Source organism: Anomaloglossus baeobatrachus, chromosome 1 (genome assembly GCF_048569485.1).
Source record: "Anomaloglossus baeobatrachus isolate aAnoBae1 chromosome 1, aAnoBae1.hap1, whole genome shotgun sequence".
In the NCBI taxonomy this organism is placed as follows: Eukaryota; Metazoa; Chordata; class Amphibia; order Anura; family Aromobatidae; genus Anomaloglossus; species Anomaloglossus baeobatrachus.
In genome coordinates this window covers 867,745,585-867,763,864 of record NC_134353.1, presented here as the reverse complement: position 1 = coordinate 867,763,864, position 18,280 = coordinate 867,745,585, and the positions used below count along the sequence as shown (strand labels likewise).

Sequence of the window (18,280 nt, the reverse complement as noted above, 5' to 3'; positions counted from 1 at the left end):
GGACAGAAAAAATCTGTTTGGCGGGCTGGAAGAAAATTCTATCCTGTAGCCGTGGGAGATGATATCCCGCACCCACTGATCGGAGACGTGTTGAAACCACACGTCGCCAAAGTGGGAGAGCCTGCCACCGACCAAGGACGTTGCTGGCGCAGCCAGATAGTCAAGAGGAGGCTGCCTTAGTTGCAGCGGCTCCTCCGTTCTTCTGAGGACGCGGCTTCGCGCGCCAGCTGGGTTTTCGATCCTTGGCTGAGTTAGTGGACGAAGCTGAGGGCTTAGAGGATGACCAGTTAGAGGAACGAAAGGAACGAAACCTCGACTGGTTCCTGCCCTGGACAGGTTTCCTGGTTTTAGTTTGTGGCAAGGACGTACTCTTCCCGCCAGTAGCTTCCTTAATAATTTCATCCAGTTGTTCACCGAACAGCCGGGACCCAGCAAAGGGGAGCCCAGCAAGGTACTTCTTGGAAGAAGCGTCTGCTTTCCATTCTCGAAGCCACAAGATCCTGCGGATTGCGAGTGAATTAGCGGAAGCCACCGCCGTGCGGTGAGAAGCCTCCAGAATGGCAGACATGGCATAGGATGAAAAAACCGAAGCCTGGGAAGTTAAGGCAACCATTTCGGGTATAGAGTCCCTGGCGAGGGAATGTATCTCCGCCAGAGAAGCAGAGACTGCCTTAAGAGCCCACACTGCTGCAAAAGACGGGGAGAACGAGGCCCCTGCCGCCTCATATACAGATTTGGCCAGAAGGTCAACCTGGCGGTCAGTGGGATCCTTAAGTGAGGTGCCATCGGCCACAGATACAACTGTCCGGGCTGAGATTCTAGACACCGGAGGATCCACCTTTGGTGACTGAGCCCACTCCTTGACCACCTCTGGTGGAAAGGGAAAACGGTCATCAGAACTACGCTTTGGGAAGCGTTTGTCAGAACAGGCCCTGGGCTTGGTCACAGTGGCCTGAAAACTGGAGTGGTTAAAAAACATACTCCTTGCTCTCTTAGGTGAGGTAAACTGGTGTTTTTCTACCAGAGAGGCTTGTTCCTCTGACACTGGTGGATTGAGGTTCAGTACGGAGTTAATGGATGCAATCAAGTCACTAACATCCGCATCACCCTCGGATAGATCAATGGGGTACATAGAGGTAGCGTCCGAGCCCACAGTAAAGGCATCCTCCTCGCCCTGCAATTCAGCTCGTGAATCAGAGCTGTGGGACGAGGAGGGAGAAGAGTCCCTGCGTCTCCATTTAGGAGGTCGGGGTCCGGGAACAGACAAAAAATCTTCTGTGAGCTCTGCAGAGTGAGTCGGAACAGCAGAGGCGCCCTGAGAAGAGGGCTGATGCATGGTCAGCAGAGTCCGGGACAACTGTCCCATGGAGTCGGCAAAGGACTGTGAGATAGCTTTAGAAAACGATGCTACCCAAGCCGGGGGTTCAGCCACCGGGGCTGGAGCAGCCGGAGAGACCCCTGGGGAGGCTCCAGGCTGAGGCACCACCATGTTAGAGCAGACATCACAATGTGGATATGTGCTCGGTTCAGGCAGTATGAGCTTACACGCAGTGCATATAGAGTAAAGCCTTGCAGCCTTGCTCCTAGTGAGAGACATGCTGCTGAGGTGGAGGCTCTGCAGTAAAGAATACACTCCTTCAGAATGACCCCCAGAGAGTGTATAATAAAGTCCACAACCAGAGGTTGTGGCTTACCAGACCGCTTTTTGTGTGCCCTCCGGATTCCACAGCTCGGACCCCCAGACAGATGCAGAAGCTGCAGCAGCCAGCGCCGATCAGTGTGTGAACGCTGATAAAATGGCGCCGGAGTGAGGAGGGGGGGCGGGGTTTAGTCCAGGAGCGGAAACCGGAGGGCCAAGGAGAAATACAGGGGAGGGAAACATCTCAGAGAGGAGTGTCCTCCCCTCTGCTGAACGGCCGGTGGGCGGCGCCACACTGTCCCCCTGCATGACTGACATGCAGGGGCACTGAAAACGAAACTAGGCTGCATCTGAAGCCGGGGCCTAGATTTTTCCATGCGGCCGACGAGCAGGCACCCTCGGCGCGGTTCTCAGGAAAAAACCAGAGAACCGGCCGGAAATCACAGCACAGTGAACAAAACACACTCTCCCCACAATAAATGTACAAGGGACCCCTGAATAACGTCTCAATACTTAGCTTATGAGACGCAGGGCCAGGTCCCTGGGGGGTGAGCGCTCCGTCCGGCAGGAACCTGAAAGGGCTGCGGATGAAGACCGGTCTCCTGCAAAGCAATGAGAACCGTGATGGCTCCCACTTCAAGCCAGAGCCTCAGGGGATGGTGAAGGAGCGGGGCATGTGAAGGCTCCAGCCTTGTAAAATCAACCTTAACAGCACCACCGACACAGTGGGGTGAGAAGGGACATGCCGGGAGTCCAGATTGGACCCGCTTTTCTTCCAAATCTTTGAAATCAAAAATCAAAATTCAGATGAGAATGCATGTGTGTGTGACCTCCTGAACACAAAGCATTGAACTGGTTAGATTTGTCATCCAGGGGGTGTATATGCTCGGAGGGAGGAGCTACACTTTTAGTGTAGTACTTTGTGTGTCCTCCGGAGGCAGAAGCTATACACCCATGGTCTGGGTCTCCCATAAGGAACGATGAAGAAAATCATATTTCTTGGCCCAGTCTTGACGTTTTAGCTTATGTTTCTTGTTCAAAGGTGGTCGTTTTCAGCCTTCCTTACCTTGGCCATGTCCCTGAGTATGGCACACCTTGTGCTTTTTAATACTACAGTAACGTTGCTGCTCTGAAATATGGCCAAACTGGTGGCAAATGGCATCTTGGCAGCTTCACGCTTGATTTTCCTCAATTCATGGGAAGTTATTTTGCGCCTTTTTTGCCCAACACGCTTCTTGCGACCCTGTTGGCTATTTGCCATGAAACGCTTGATTGTTCAGTGATCACGCTTTAAAAGTTTGGCAATTTCAAGACTGCTCCATCCCTCTGCAAGACATCTCACAATTTTGGACTTTTCGGAGCCTGTCAAATCTCTCTTCTGACCCATTTTGTCAAAGGAAAGGAAGTTGCCTCATAATTAAGCACACCTTATAATATTATTATTATTATTATTATTATTATTATTATTATTATTATTATCATTATTTATAGAGCACGATTGATTCCATGGTGCTGTACATGAGAAGGGGTTACATACAGAATACATATACAAGTTACAGTAGACAGACTAGTACTGAGGGAAGAGGACCCTGCCCTTGCTGGCTTACATTCTATAGGATTTATGGGGAGGAGACAGTAGGTGGGGGGTAGATTGGGTGGCAGCTCCCGCACGGTGGTCAGGCGGCAGCTCCGCACGGTGGTGAAGGAGTGAGGTCATATAGGGTTATATAGAGGTTTTAGGGATATAGGGTGTTGATGTCATTACACCACACCCCTCCTCATTACAGAGATGTACATCACCTGATTTACTTAATTGGTAGTTGGCTCTCAAGCCTATACAGCTTGGAGTAGGACAACATGTATAAAAAGTATCATGTGATCAAAATACTCATTTGCCTAATAATTTTGCACACAGTGTAGCTGCTGCTGGAAGAGTTGGGCAGTGGCTCTATGAACTTGGGATACACATGGTCGAGCCAAATTTTCCTGTGCCTTTGTGAGTTGGGGCAGACAGTTGTTGGGCAGACAGCTAGGCCTTCAGATCAGTCAAGTGTTCAATATATAATATTAGTTCTCCATTTATTAACACCATTTATTTAGGTAATAAGGGGAAAGAATACAGGGCAGTAACAAGGCTGTCCAGGCTTATGATATTGATGGTTTTCTCCTTCGGCTGTAAGCAGTGAATGGAGATACAGCTGTGCTCACTGCATAGAGCCCGGTGCTGAGAATAGCAGCTGTAGTCTTATGTAAGTGAATAAGAGCTGAGCTGTCATTTCTCTATCGTTTCATTGGGGGACACAGGACCATGGGACACAGGACCATGGGTTATGCTGCTGTCACTAGGAGGCTGACACTAAGTAAACATAAAAAAAGTTAGCTCCTCCCTAGCAGCATACACCCCGAGCTGGAGGCGGGCTCAGATCATTAGTTTTAGCTTAGTGTCGTAGGAGGCTGATGTGGGCCGTCTCGGCCCCCCTCAGCCATGTATGTTTTTGAGCTTTTTTTCTTTTATTTCGGCGCCGCTCATCACTCTCATACCTGTCGTCTTTTTCTCTGCAGGTATTCGCTTCACTCATCCTCCGCAGCCCTGTGGGTACCACTCCCCAGGGTCGCAGGGGGCTTGAGACTTCGGGCCCTCTCCCCCGCCCGTCCCCGTGGTACCACTCCCGGGGGTGCGCGTGTGGGCAGGTTGTTTTGTGAGCACCCCTGATTCGCCCTGCGGTATCACCCCAAAGGGCGTACAGGGGAGTACAGCAGGAATGGAACCTCCGCAGTGTGTTTAATAGATGGGGCCCTGTCACGCTGCCTTCTCCTGATAGGGGGCTGATCTACCCCCATCATGATGTCCACTACCCTGCCTCAGCACGCTCTCCCCCGGAGCCTTCCTGGACGAGCAGCGCTGTACACAGGCAGGGCCAGGGAGCCCTGCCTGCACCGCATCCATCGCTGGGCCGGCGCCGCCGATTGCAGGTAGGACCGACCTTTCCTGCACTTTCCCCCGGCCCTCTCCATAAATTTAGTCCCCGGTCTCGGCCTAGTCGCTCCTGCGTCCTAGCCACGCCCCCGCTGCAGCGCTATTGGCCGCCGGTCGTCTCCCTCTGTACCCTCCCACTGATCTGCCTCCTGGCTGATGGTGGGGGCTGTGAATCCTCTGGGTTTTCGCGCCGGAATCCTGCTCCTCCCCCAGCCTCCTCCAGCGTCCCCTCGCCATTTTAGCCTGCCTCTGGTCCCCTGAGGCTGCAGCGCGCCGGCGTTCTGACTCTTCTGGCCAGCTCACTCCTGGACTCCTCTTCTGGACTGGTGGGCAGCACGCAGGACCTGGGTAAGCTCTGCTCCTAAGGAGTAGCCCTCACTAGGCAGCATTCTGAGTTTAGGGACGAGTTTACCCTCTCCTGTCTCCTTCCTAGCAGCCACCAGGGAGAGTGCCTGTTTTCACCATGCCTAAGGCTAAGCCCACCCAATCCAAGCAGGCCCCCTTTGCACTATTTTTTGCATGTTCCTCCTGCAAGTCCAAGTTTTCCCAGGGTCAGGACGCCCCACTATGCTCCGTCTGTTCTACAGACGCACAGCCTCCGCGGCCGACGCTTCTGATACCGCAGACGCCACAGCGCCATATGCTGCAGGGCCCTGCGTCCCGCCCCCCCCCCCCCCCCCCCCCGACTGGCTAGCGTCCCTGTCCCAGTCCGTAGATTCCCTCTCTGAGGCTTCTCGGACCATCGCGCAAGCTCTGCGCCTGCTGCCGTCGCTCGCCCAGATTCCCGCAGACCCGGCGCAATCGCCTCCGGAGCAGGTGAGCCCCGTTGCAGGGTCCTCCTCTGCTGCTCAAAAACGGACCCGCCAGGTCTCGTCCTCAGACTCTTCCCAGGTTTCACCTTCATCCCCAGGTCCAGACCGTCAGTCCTCCAGGGAGGCTTCTGACTGCTCCGATGATGATTCCGATGCGGCACCCCTGCAGGACTCAGAGCAGGCGGCTGATATTCGGCGCATGGTGAATAGCCTGATAGAAGCAGTAAACCAGACCTTGAAGGTACAGGTGGACCCCGTCTCCTCCCAGAGCACCCAGGTCTCGTTTAAGCGGGTGAAGCGGGCCCAGAACACATTCAGCGGACATCCAGAATTCGCTGAGTTACTGCGCAGCCACAGGCAACAGCCGGACAGGGTATTTACCAGCGGTAAGTCCATCGATTTGCATTATCCCTTTCCTGAGGGTCTTCGAAAGGATTGGGCAGGCTCCCCTGTGGTCGACCCCCCCCAATCTCCCGCCTGTCTTCTCACACAGTCCTTCCACTCACTAACGGTACGTCTCTCAAGGACCCTACGGACCGTACTATTGACAGGTTGGCCCGCTCCGCCTTCGAGGCAGCGGGCACATCCCTCTCTCCGGCCTTTGCCTCGGTTTGGGTTGCGAAGGCCCTGATGTCCTGGGCGGACACGCTACGTTGCGGTCTCCGCGCCATTCCTGCCAATCCGGACCTGGTTTCCATCGCCTCGCAGATTTCCCTCGCGGGTGAGTACTTGCTCAATGCAGCCCTGGCGTCTGCAAGTTGCGCGACCCAGGCCGCCAGCAACAATGTGGCCATCCGTCGAGCCCTCTGGCTCCGGTCCTGGAACGCGGATGCGGCCTCTAAGAAGTCACTAACTTCCCTGCCCTTCCTAGGGGAGCGTCTCTTCGGAGATAGGCTGGACCAGCTGATCTCCGATGCAACGGGAGGAAAGAGTACATCTCTCCCCCAATTGCGCGCTAAGCGCTTCCAGAATCGGCGCCCCACCGCTCGTTTCCGGCCCTTTCGCAGCTTCAACTCCAATCCCCAGCCACGGAAAAGCCGCTCTCCTCCGAGAGACAGGAAGACCCCGTCATTCAAGACCAATCCTGCCTGGCGTTCACGCTCCCGCCAGCCCACGAGATCCTCTTCTGGTTACCGCCGACGTTCCTCCAAGTGACTCGCGGTCGGCGCGCAACAGCGCCAGACTTGTGGGAGGGTGTCTGTCTCGTTTTCAGCATGTGTGGATCCCCCTGACCGCCGATGCCTGGGTCAGAGAGATCATCACATCAGGCTACAAAATAGAATTCGAAGCAAAGCCACAGAGACGTTTTTTCCTATCTCGCCCTCCCGAGTCTCCCGCGCGGGCTCGCGCGTTCTTTCACTCCATAGACTCCCTCCTCCGAGCCGGAGTCGTAGTACCAGTCCCTCCCGCAGAGCGTTTCAAGGGGTTCTATTCCAACCTTTTCGTGGTCCCCAAAAAGGACGGCTCTGTCCGTCCCGTCCTCGACCTAAAGCTTCTAAACAGGTCGGTGAGGCCTCGGCCGTTTCGAATGGAGTCACTCCGGTCCGTCATCGCGTCCATGGAGGTAGGCGAATTCCTGGCATCGCTGGATATTCAAGACGCCTATCTTCACGTCCCGATAGCCACCTCTCACCAACAGTTCCTCCGCTTTGCGATAGCGGAAGATCACTTCCAGTTCACGGCTCTCCCCTTCGGCCTCGCATCCGCACCCAGGGTCTTTACGAAGATCATGGCTGCTGCCATGTCCGTCCTGCATTCCAGGGGTGTCATGGTCATCCCGTACTTGGACGATATGTTGATAAAGGGCTCTTCCTTCGAGGACTGTCGTCTTGGGGTTCAGGTCACGATCGACACCCTTTCACGGTTAGGGTGGCTGATAAATCGGAAGAAGTCCTCTCTGACCCCGGCCCGTCGGATCACCTTTTTAGGCATGGTATTCGATACCATCCAAGGGCGAGTTTTCCTCACACAGGAGAAGATGTCCTCCCTACAACGAGGCCTCCGCGCTCTCCGGCGTCAGCGCCAAGTTTCCATCAGGTTCGGCATGCGGGTCCTCGGTCGTATGGTGGCGGCGATGGAAGCGGTACCCTTTGCACAGTTCCATCTCCGGCCCCTCCAGCTGGCCTTGCTGAAGAAGTGGGACAGATCTCCCTTTTCTCTGGACCGCAGGTTTCATCTTTCGCCGGAGACCCGCCATTCCCTCCGTTGGTGGCTCAATCAACGCAACCTCGCATCAGGAAGGTCTTTCCTCCCGCTCCACTGGAAGATAGTAACCACCGACGCCAGTCTCCAGGGCTGGGGAGCAGTGTTTCGGCATCACACAGCGCAGGGCCGATGGTCACCGAGGGAGAGTTGTCTCCAGATCAACATTTTGGAGATAAGAGCCATCCGACTAGCCTTGCAGCAGTTTCGGCACCTAGTACAGGGTTGCCCGGTCAGGATCCAGTCGGACAATGCGACGGCGGTGGCGTACATCAACCACCAAGGCGGCACAAGAAGTGTCGGGGCAATGCGAGAAGTCAAGAAGATTTTGCACTGGGCCGAATGTCATCACTCCCTGATCTCAGCGGTACACATCCCAGGCGTGGACAATTGGGCGGCGGACTTCCTCAGCAGGGAAGGCCTCGCCTCCGGAGAATGGTCCCTCAACCGGGAAGTCTTCAACCAGATCTGCGACAGATGGGGAGTTCCGGACGTGGACCTAATGGCCTCCCGGTTCAACCGTCAGGTTCCGCAGTTTGTAGCGCGGTGCCGCGACCGCTTGGCTTTAGGAGTCGACGCCCTCACCCTGTTATGGAGCCAGTTCAGTCTCCCGTACATCTTCCCTCCGCTCCCTCTAATTCCGAGGGTTCTCAAGAAGATCAAGGCGGAAGGAATTCCGGTCATCCTAGTGGCTCCGGACTGGCCCAGGCGAGCATGGTTCGCGGAACTCACTCAGCTCCTCGCAGACGCTCCGTGGCGCCTTCCAGACCGTCCAGATCTCCTGCAGCAGGGACCTCTTTTCCATCAGAACTCACAGGTCCTAAATTTGACGGCCTGGCCATTGAATCCTGGGTTCTAGCTAAGGCTGGTTTTTCCTCAAGAGTGATTCAGACAATGATTAGGGCCAGGAAGCCATCTTCATCAAAAATTTACTACCGCACGTGGAAGGTTTTCTTCAGATGGTGTGAAGAACATAATATTTCTTCTCCACTCGCCTTCTCCCTTCCTTCCCTGTTGGCATTCTTGCAGTCAGGCCTAGATGCGGGTCTCTCGCTCGCAACACTAAAGGGCCAGATATCGGCGTTATCAATCCTGTTTCAGAAGCCACTGGCCGCTCGTTCACAGGTTAAGACCTTCATCCAGGGAGTGGCCCACCTGGCACCGCCGTACCGTCGGCCTCTAGAGCCGTGGGACCTTAATCTAGTCCTAGGGTCACTTCAGGGCCCCCCATTCGAGCCCTTGCGAGAATCTTCCCTTTCTCACCTGTCTTGGAAGGTGGTGTTTCTCGTTGCCATCACTTCTATTCGCAGGACGTCAGAGCTGGCAGCTCTCTCTTGTCGTTCCCCCTTTTTGATTTTTCACCAGGACAAAGCGGTTCTCCGGCCAGATCCCGCTTTTCTCCCAAAGGTGGTCTCCCCGTTCCATCTTAACGAAGAAATCGTTCTTCCGTCCTTCTGTCCGGGCCCCTCTCACAGCTTGGAGAGGTCCTTGCACACCCTGGACCTAGTGCGTGCACTTAGAATTTATGTCTCCAGAACCGCGCCGTTCCGTAAGTCACATGGTCTGTTTGTCCTCCCTTCTGGTCCCAAGAGGGGTGAATCGGCATCCAAGGCCACAATTGCCAGATGGATCCGTTCCGCCATATCAGAGGCCTATCGGATTCGGGACAAGTCTCCGCCGCGGGGGGTAAGAGCGCACTCTACCCGTGCAGTGGGAGCCTCTTGGGCGATTAGGCATCAGGCGTCGGCCGACCAGGTCTGCAAGGCCGCCACCTGGTCTAGCCTGCACACCTTTACTAGGTTCTACCAGGTTCACACCCAAGCATCGGCAGATGCTAGTTTTAGGAGAATTGTCTTGCAGACAGCAGTTGCACACCTGTAATAGGGTGGCAGCATTCAATTATAGTGCAAGCCCGCCGAGGTAGGTTGTTGTTTTCTTCCTATCTGCGGGTTTTTCGGTATTCCCACCCAGGGACTGCTTTTGGACGTCCCATGGTCCTGTGTCCCCCAATGAAACGATAGAGAAAGTAGGATTTTTGTGTACTCACCGTAAAATCTCTTTCTGAGTCTTCATTGGGGGACACAGCACCCACCCTGCTTGGTTTTTTGGTTGTTCAATTGCATTTGCCTGCTATTTTTCGGCGGTCTTATGTTCATAGACCTCTTGTTTGCACGGCTGCATTGTTTTAGTTACAACTTGTTTTTATGTATGGTGATTCTGGTACTCCTCCTACTGCTTGTGCACCAACTGATCTGAGCCCGCCTCCGGCTCGGGGTGTATGCTGCTAGGGAGGAGCTAACTTTTTTTATGTTTACTTAGTGTCAGCCTCCTAGTGACAGCAGCATAACCCATGGTCCTGTGTCCCATGGTCCTGTGTCCCCCAATGAAGACTCAGAGAAAGAGATTTTACGGTGAGTACACAAAAATCCTACTTTTTGGCATTGCGATCTTACACCTACTACCTCTTTGCAGAGTGAATCTGGCAGAGGATGGTTGGAAGTCTCTGTTGATGCGTCTTGTGCTTTATTCACGCATCAGTATTTCATCAGTATTTCATCAGTATTTGCCAAAACCAGGAGCATCTCCAAAACACAGAACAGCTGACAATCTTTCAATTTATAGATTTTTTTTTTTTTTTGGGGAAGTTTCACTCCTGGTTTTGCCATACAAACACTGATGCAAAAATACTGCCCAAATACTGACGTGTGAATGAGGTCTTAAGCAGTTTTCTGTTTTGTGACTTTTATGCATCTGCTTGATCTCCCTCTTCCCCAGATCCCACCAGTTAGTGCTCCTCAGAATTACCTGCAGATACGCTGGAGTCCAGATGTTGTGTGACTGCAAGTCAATGAAAAATGCCAATGTAGAGGGTTGGCTTCGCTTCAAGCACTTGTTTTCAGATTTTATTTTCTTAGCATTAGCACTTTTATGTGGTTTTCTATGTAATTTTGTGACTTGGAGAAGATTTATATGAATTTACTGAAATTTTTCACATTTCAGTTCACCAAACGTGAGCCGGAAGATACGAAGAGTGCCGATTCCGACAGAGACATATTCAATGAGAAACCATCGAAAGAAGAAGTAATGGCAGCCACGCAGGCTGAAGGACCGAAACGAGTTTCTGACAGCGCCACTATCCACACCAGCATGGGCGATATTCACGTTAAGCTCTTTCCTGTTGAGTAAGTGTCTGTGCAGATCCTCTCCCCCTAGTTTGCCAGATTATTATACAGACAGTGAAGCCTGAATCTTCTCATGGTTTCCAGTATTCCTGCAGCATCACCTCCCTGCTAAAGCACCATCTTCACCTGCCAAGATTCATTTTTACAATTTGTTTTTTTAATGTGAGGTTTGCTTTATACTTTTGTATCCTATGGTTGGCATGAATGCTTAGTGCACAAGTTAATTAGGTGTATAATCCTTTTATTTTCACGTAGATGTCCTAAGACAGTGGAGAACTTCTGTGTGCACAGCCGTAACGGATATTACAACAGCCACGTATTTCACCGGATCATAAAGGTAAGGACAAGTGCATGGTGGTGGTTTTCTTATGTATGGTTTAAAAGGATATTTCCAACTTAGCAAGTTATCATCCAGCTAAATAGTAGAGTAGGTTATAACTTACTGATTTCTGGGACCATCGCTAATCTCATAAACAAGGCTCTGAAATGCCCCTTTAGATAGCAGACGGGGCATGCATGTGCGCCACTGCTGTATTGATTGCCCAATGCTATGCTCACATGTCCAGTAATAATCCATTAGGACTAGTGAGAAGTGAACCTGAAGTTTGGATTCGATACAAACTCGACTTTTCCAAGAAAGCAAAGTTCAGGTTCTTTGCGAATGCAAAGCACTCACGCGAGCATCACTGTCCTCGACCACGCACAATGCTCGGCCCAGTGCGAACCACTTGCAGTGTATGAACGGCTCCCACTGGGGGCAACAACAGCGTGATCAGATGTAGTGTGCACCAGAAAAGGAAAACCCCTCCACCCGGAAGTTCTCTGTTTATGGCTAGATGCATGTAGGTGGAGACCTGAACTGCTAATCAGTGGCTTCAAATGAAGTTCAGGTCAAGTCGGGGTCCAAAACTGAACTCTAAAAAAGTTCAGCTGGAGCATAAGAGCCTGAACTTCCACGGGTCCGCTCATCTCTAGTTATAACGGATCCAGCAGCAATCTGTTATCAAAAAAATTGTACAAACACAACTTTTTTTGTCCATGTTTATAAAAACTGTTGGATCTGTTTTCTTTTAAAATTGAGGTAAATGGAGAACGGGTCCATTAATCAGCCGTCCGTTTTGCTCTGATTTGACAATTGTTTTGTTTTCTACTTACTGGATCAGTTTCAAATGAAAGATAACAAGTGGCTAATTAAAAGATCAGTTCCACAAGCTTCAATATTAAAAAACTGAACCCTGGTGTGACCACCATTTGTCTCACACAGTACAACACACCTCCTATGCATAGAGTTGATCAGATTGTTGCTTGTGACATGCTGGTCCACTCCTCTTCAATGACTGTGCAAAGTTGCTGGACTTTAGCCGGAACTTGAACTTGCTTTCACATACACCGATCCAGAGCATCCCAACCGTGCTCAATGGGTGACGTGTCCGCTGAGTATGCTTACCATGCAAGATCTGGGATGTTTTCAGCTTCCAGGAATTGTCTACAGATCCTTGCAACATGGAGCCGTGCATTACCATGCTGCAACATGAGGTGATGGTCGTGGATGAGGCACAAGAGTGGGTCTCAGGATCTCGTCACGGTGTCTCTGTGCATTCAAAATGGCATCAATAAAATGCATCAGTGTTTATTGCCCATAACATACGCCTGCCCATACCATAACCCCACCACCACCGTGGGCCACTCAATTCACAACATTGACGACAGCAAACCTCTCACCCACACGACGCCATACACATAGTCTGCCATCTGCCCTGTAAAATGAAAACCGGCGTTCATCTGTGAAGAGAACATCTCTCCAATGTGTGAGCATTTTCCTATTCTAGTACTATAATGAACTGCAGTTAGGTGGAGACCCCGATGAGGACAACGAGCAGCAGATGAAATTCCCTGAGATGGTTTCTGACAGTTTGGGCAGAAATTCTTTAGTTTTACACACTGTTGCAGCAGCTGTCCGGGTGGCCGGTCTCAGACGATCTTGGAGGTGCTGGCTGTGGATGTGGATGTCCTGGTCTGGTGTGGTTACATGTGGTCTGCGGTTGTGAGGCCGGTTAGATGTACTGCCAAATTCTCTGAAACTCCTTTGGATTATTGCACAGGTGTGCCTTCAGGCTGGCCACAATAAAATATGCAGTTTTATCATACAGCACAATGCCACAGATGTTGCAAGTTTTGAGGGAGCAATATGGCATGCTGACTGCAGGAATGGCTGCCAGAGCTTTAGCAGGTGAATTAAATATTCACTTCTCTACCATAAGCAGTCTTATGGTAGAGAAATTAATATTCAATTCACCTGCGAAAGCTGACAAAAATATAAATATAACACTTATTTTTGCTCCTATTTTTCACATACATCGCTGCGGGATTTCACTCCATTGACTCCAATGTTAATCATGAAATCCCGCAGGGAATAACGCAGGCAGCAAATTCTGTGCGGTTCACTGCGCTTTCCTGCGTTATTCCCTGCGGTATTTCGCGGTTTACCTCCGGTAATGTACATCGCTTGTCTGCGGTTTTGCAGGGAAGTGATGTCATTACAGGAAGAGGAAGCCGTGCAGAGAGTAAACACAAACACATCACAGACACAGATAGACATCACAGACATAGAACACAGACACAGACACATAGAACACACATAGAAAGAAAACGAAAATATAGAAAACAAAGAACGTGGGCTCCGCTGCATATTTACCGTCCAGCCGAGGTAAGCACACAGTGGCGGCCCGGTATTCTCAGGCTGGGGAGGGAGAGGGGCAGGGTTAATGTCCCCCGCCTCACTCCCCCTCCCGCAGCCGAGAATATCAGCCGCAGCTGCCCCGGTACTGTCGCATCCATTATGCGGCAGCACCAGCGTGTCCCCGGCTCTTCTTGCTGCCGTGTAGCAGTGGCAGCAAGGTAATACAAGGGGTTAATGGTGGTGGATCACCGCCATTAACCCCAGGCTTGATCATGGCAGTGTCTATGTGACAGCTGACATGATCAACCCGTAAGTAAAGTGAATAAAGCACACACACAGAAAAATCCTTTATTTTAAATAAAACAAACAAGCCTCATTCACCATTTTTTTAACCCCTCCCGCACCAAAGCTCCGGCGTAATCCACAGCTCCGACGTCCTGCGCTGCTTCCATCCAGCCGCGACTGTCACAGACACAGCGCTGAATGAATGCAGCAGACAGCAGAGGTAATTACTGGTCATTTCCCACGGCCGGTAATGTGAACTCACTGCCGACCGTGGGAAATGCAGCGATCTGTCCTCTATCTATCTATCTATCCCTCTATCTATTCTTCTGTCTATCTATCTATTATCTCAGAATTAAATGACTTTTTCTTTGTCGCTCCATTGGGAGACCCAGACAATTGGGTGTATAGCTTCTGCCTCCGGAGGCCACACAAAGTATTACACTTAAAAGTGTAAAGCCCCTCCCCTTCTGCCTATACACCCCCCCGTGAGTCATGGGCTCCTCAGTTTTTATGCTTTGTGCGAAGGAGGCACACATGCACGCATAGCTCCACAATTTAGTCAGCAGCAGCTGCTGACTATTTCGGATGGAAGAAAAGTGGGCCCATATAGGGCCCCCAGCATGCTCCCTTCTCACCCCACTCTGGTCGGCGGTGCGGTTAAGGTTGAGGTACCCATTGCGGGTACATAGGCAGGAGCCAACATGCTGTTTTCCTTCCCCATCCCCTAGGGGCTCTGGGTGAAGTGGGATCCTAATCGGTCTCCAGACACTGGGACCGTGCTCCCTCCGCAGCCCCTGGGGAATCTGCTGGACAGGAGCTGGGTATCGTCAGGGACAAGGCCCTGCTACTGTGAGGTACTCTGTGTCCCCTTGGGGACAGCGCATGGAGCGCTTGTGTCATACACGCTGCAGCACTGCTGGGTGTGTTAGTGCGCCGGGACTACCGCGCTGACCGCGCTTGTTTGACGGCCGCGCTTATAACTTTAGTCCCCGGCTTTTGCGGCCCAGTACCGCATATTCCCGCCCCCGGGCCTGTCAGTCAGGGGAAGGGAGGGACGCTGCACTGGACGTCAGCGCTGAGGGCTGGAGCATACTTTGTATCCTCCTCCCCCCTCACTGAGCACAGTGGGACACCAGATTCCCGCACTTTCTTGGGCACGCCCACGGCCCCCTCCTCCTCACAGAACGCTGGCAGCCATTCCTGTCAGCACTTCTGAAGCTAGAGAGGACAGACAAACGGCTCTGGGAGATCCAGGCAGGGAATCTGGTGGTCACACAACCGCTTTGGGCGGTCGGTAAGCCGCACCTGTTTCTAGGTGCTGGCCCCCCTGGGTGCCGAAGTGTATATATATAGGTTTATATGCTATACATTTACTCTGTACGGTCGCACTGTTGGTTTTTGGCTATATACCCTCCCAGATTGTACTCAGAGGAGACAACAGCATGTCGTCTGCAAATAGCAAGGGTGCCAAAGCACAGGCTTACTTTGCAACCTGTACCTCATGTGCGGCTATGCTACCTGCAGGTTCCACCTACCCTCATTGTGTGCAATGCTCGGCACCTATGGTACTTACTCAGCCGGAGCCTCAGCCACTAGTGGGACCCTCGGCCCAGGTAGAAACACCGGCTGCCACTGTCCAGGTGACAGGGACGGAGTTTGCAGTATTCGCTGACAAACTTTCTGAGACTATGGATAAATGGTCTGCTAAGATACTAGAAGCTTTGCAGTCCAGACCTGTAACACAGGCCCCGGGCACTGTTGAATCATTGACCCCAGGCCCCCCGCGGTTGGAGCAGCAAAGTGCTCCTGGGGTGACTCATAGGTCTCAAGGTGAGGTCTCTGACACGGACCGCAGTCCCAGACCACCTAAGCGGGGTCGCTGGGAGCTTCCCTCGACTTCATCACACTGCTCAGGGTCTCAGCAGGAGGACTCTCTAGAGGATGAAGCGGAGGGGGCAGATCAGGACTCTGATCCTGAAGCCGCTCTCAACCTAGATACACCAGAAGGGGACGTCATAGTGAACGACCTTATAGCGTCCATCAATCAGGTGTTGGATCTTTCTCCCCCAGCTCCTCCAATTGAGGAGTCAGCTTCTCAGCAGGAGAAATTCCGTTTTAGGTTTCCCAAGCGTACAATGAGCATGTTCCTGGATCACTCCGATTTCAGAGAGGCAGTCCAGAAACACCGAGCTTGTCCAGATAAGCGCTTTTCTTTATCGCTTCATTGGGGGACACAGAGACCATGGGTTGTATGCTGCTGCCACTAGGAGGCGACACTAAGCAAAATAAGGAAAACTCCTCCTATGCAGTATACACCCACCAACTGGCAATTGTACCTCAGTTTAAGCTTAGTGTCCATAGGAGGTGGACACACTTGGGGCTGCTCCAGCCCCTCAGGTTTGTATTTTTAATCTTTTCCCCTTTTTCTTTTCAGACACAGCTCGTTGGGCGACAGGGTGTAATTGCTCACCCTGCTCTCCCCCCTAGAGGCCGGTCGCACAGAAGTGGGGTCCGTCCGCCACTTCCGTTGACTTCCGTGCCTGTCTGGCAGGACCCTACCCCCCTAACACTCTCAAGACTGTTTGGGGGGCATCCGCACAGAGGGACAGGCGGATGGTCCTTGCCCCCCTCCCCCTGCACGCCCGCCCTCCACAGCCGGCCTGATCAGGGAGGGGAGACGAAAAAATCATTGGAAGAACCCCGTCTCCCTATGTCCTTCCCAGGGATCAAGCCAAGGAGTATAGGATCAAGCAAGGAGGACTATCAGCCACCGGGACAGGTACCCATCCCTTGTCCCGGGTCATGGGGGGCTCCGTTCCAAAAAAAAAAAAAAAAATGTCTCTTTAAATCATTATCTATCAAGCTTCGTTCTTACCCGGGTCAGCTTCCCCCCAGGCAGTACGCCCGGCTCCCCCACAAGGAGAGGGCACCCCAACCCCGTTCTCAGCGCCGTCCTCGGCTCCCCCTGCGGCCTCACCTAAAAATCTAGTCCCCGGCTTCTCTCCGGCCTAGCTCCCGTCAGGCCACGCCCCCTCCCGGCCGGCCTATCGCGTCTGCCCTTACTTCTAGCAGGCCCGCCCGCTCCAGCATTCAGTCAGGGGAGGCCTCTGCGCGCCCTTTCTCAGCCAACCACGGGCCTCCTCTCTCTCTCTCTCCCGGCCGATACCTGCAGTCTGCGCGCCGTTTTTTCGCGCTCTTTTTTCGGCTCCTCCTCCGGCCTGGGCCCTCAGCAGCATTCACTGCCCTGCGATCTCCTGTGCGGCAGACACGCTCCACGTGCAGCCACCGGCCTCACGTCCCTGCAGCTCCTCGGAGCCCCCACCTCTGCTCCCTCAGCCTGCATAGCTGAACAGGAAGCGCCTGCACACAGAGACAGCTCAAACACAGATCGACAGAATCTGGGTAAGCTCTGCCACTGGGAGGCAGCTCCTTCCCCAGTACCTCATCCACCTGGCATCCTCCTGTCTCTCTTCCCTTGCCTCACTCCCTCTCTTCTGTCCTATGTCCAGCACAAGAGCGACCCGCTCTCAGACACAGGCCATAGTGCTTCACTTCGCCTGCTCCTCTTGCCTAAAGAAATTTCCCTCAGGGCAGTCCTCCCCCATCTGCGTAGCCTGTAGCACCCCTAACATGACTACTACGGAGCCCCCCACCGCCCGTAACGAGGACTCGGCCCTCATGCCTGGGTGGGCCTCAGCACTCTCCCAGTCTGTGGACAACCTAACTAACATGTCTCAGTCCTTAGCTTCGGCCATAGACCGTCTGTCCGCCTCCTCCTCTGGAGTCCCTCCGGTAACCCAGAGCGAGTCTGAGCCCGCAGCGCCTCCAGCCCGGCAAGGCAGAACCCACAGGAGGTCTAGGAAGCGGTCCCTCTCTGGGTCATCCTCCAGCTCCCCTAGCCCTGCTATGGCCGCCAGAGCATCACGCTCGCCGTCTCCTGCCTCTTCTGCGGCAGCTCCAGATTCGGACCAGGACTCTGCTTCTGACTCCGATCTGGACTCTGAACATATATCCAAGTTGACCGGTATGATGGACAGTCTGGTCATTGCTGTCAATCAGACCCTAGAGGTACAGGATATTGACCCGGCGCCTACCTGTCAATCAGTCCCTTTCAAGAGAGCCAAGAAGCTGCCAAGAAGCTTTGGCAACCACAGGGAGTTTGAGGATATTTTTTCCAGACAGTGGGAACATCCCGACAAGCGTTTCCAGAAGCGCAAGCGCGCTCAGGTCCTTTATCCCTTCCCACCGGAACTGCTTCAGAAGTGGTCAGTGGCCCCTTCAGTGGATCCTCCGATCTCCCGACTCTCGTCCAGCACCACCCTGCCGCTGTCCGATGGAGCCTCCCTGAAGGATCCCTCGGACAGGACCATAGAATCCTTAGCCAGGTCGGCCTTCGAAGCCTCCGGCTCTGCCATCACTCCAGCCTTCGCAACCACCTGGGTTTCCAAGGCTGTCTCCGCCTGGGCAAAGCTCCTTCGGCGTGGTATCCTGGCTGACGCTCCC

The 18,280-nt window shown here is 53.0% G+C and overlaps 1 protein-coding gene across 1 annotated transcript in view; it reads left to right on the top strand.

Annotated features, from left to right (window-relative positions):
- Positions 1-18,280, top strand: part of PPWD1 (peptidylprolyl isomerase domain and WD repeat containing 1) — an 88,949-nt gene that overhangs the window by 45,454 nt on the left and 25,215 nt on the right. Inside the window, exons 8-9 of the mRNA XM_075326166.1 lie at positions 10,631-10,812; positions 11,068-11,149. Coding sequence (XP_075182281.1) covers positions 10,631-10,812; positions 11,068-11,149 — 264 coding nt within the window. The remainder of the gene's footprint in view (positions 1-10,630; positions 10,813-11,067; positions 11,150-18,280) is intronic.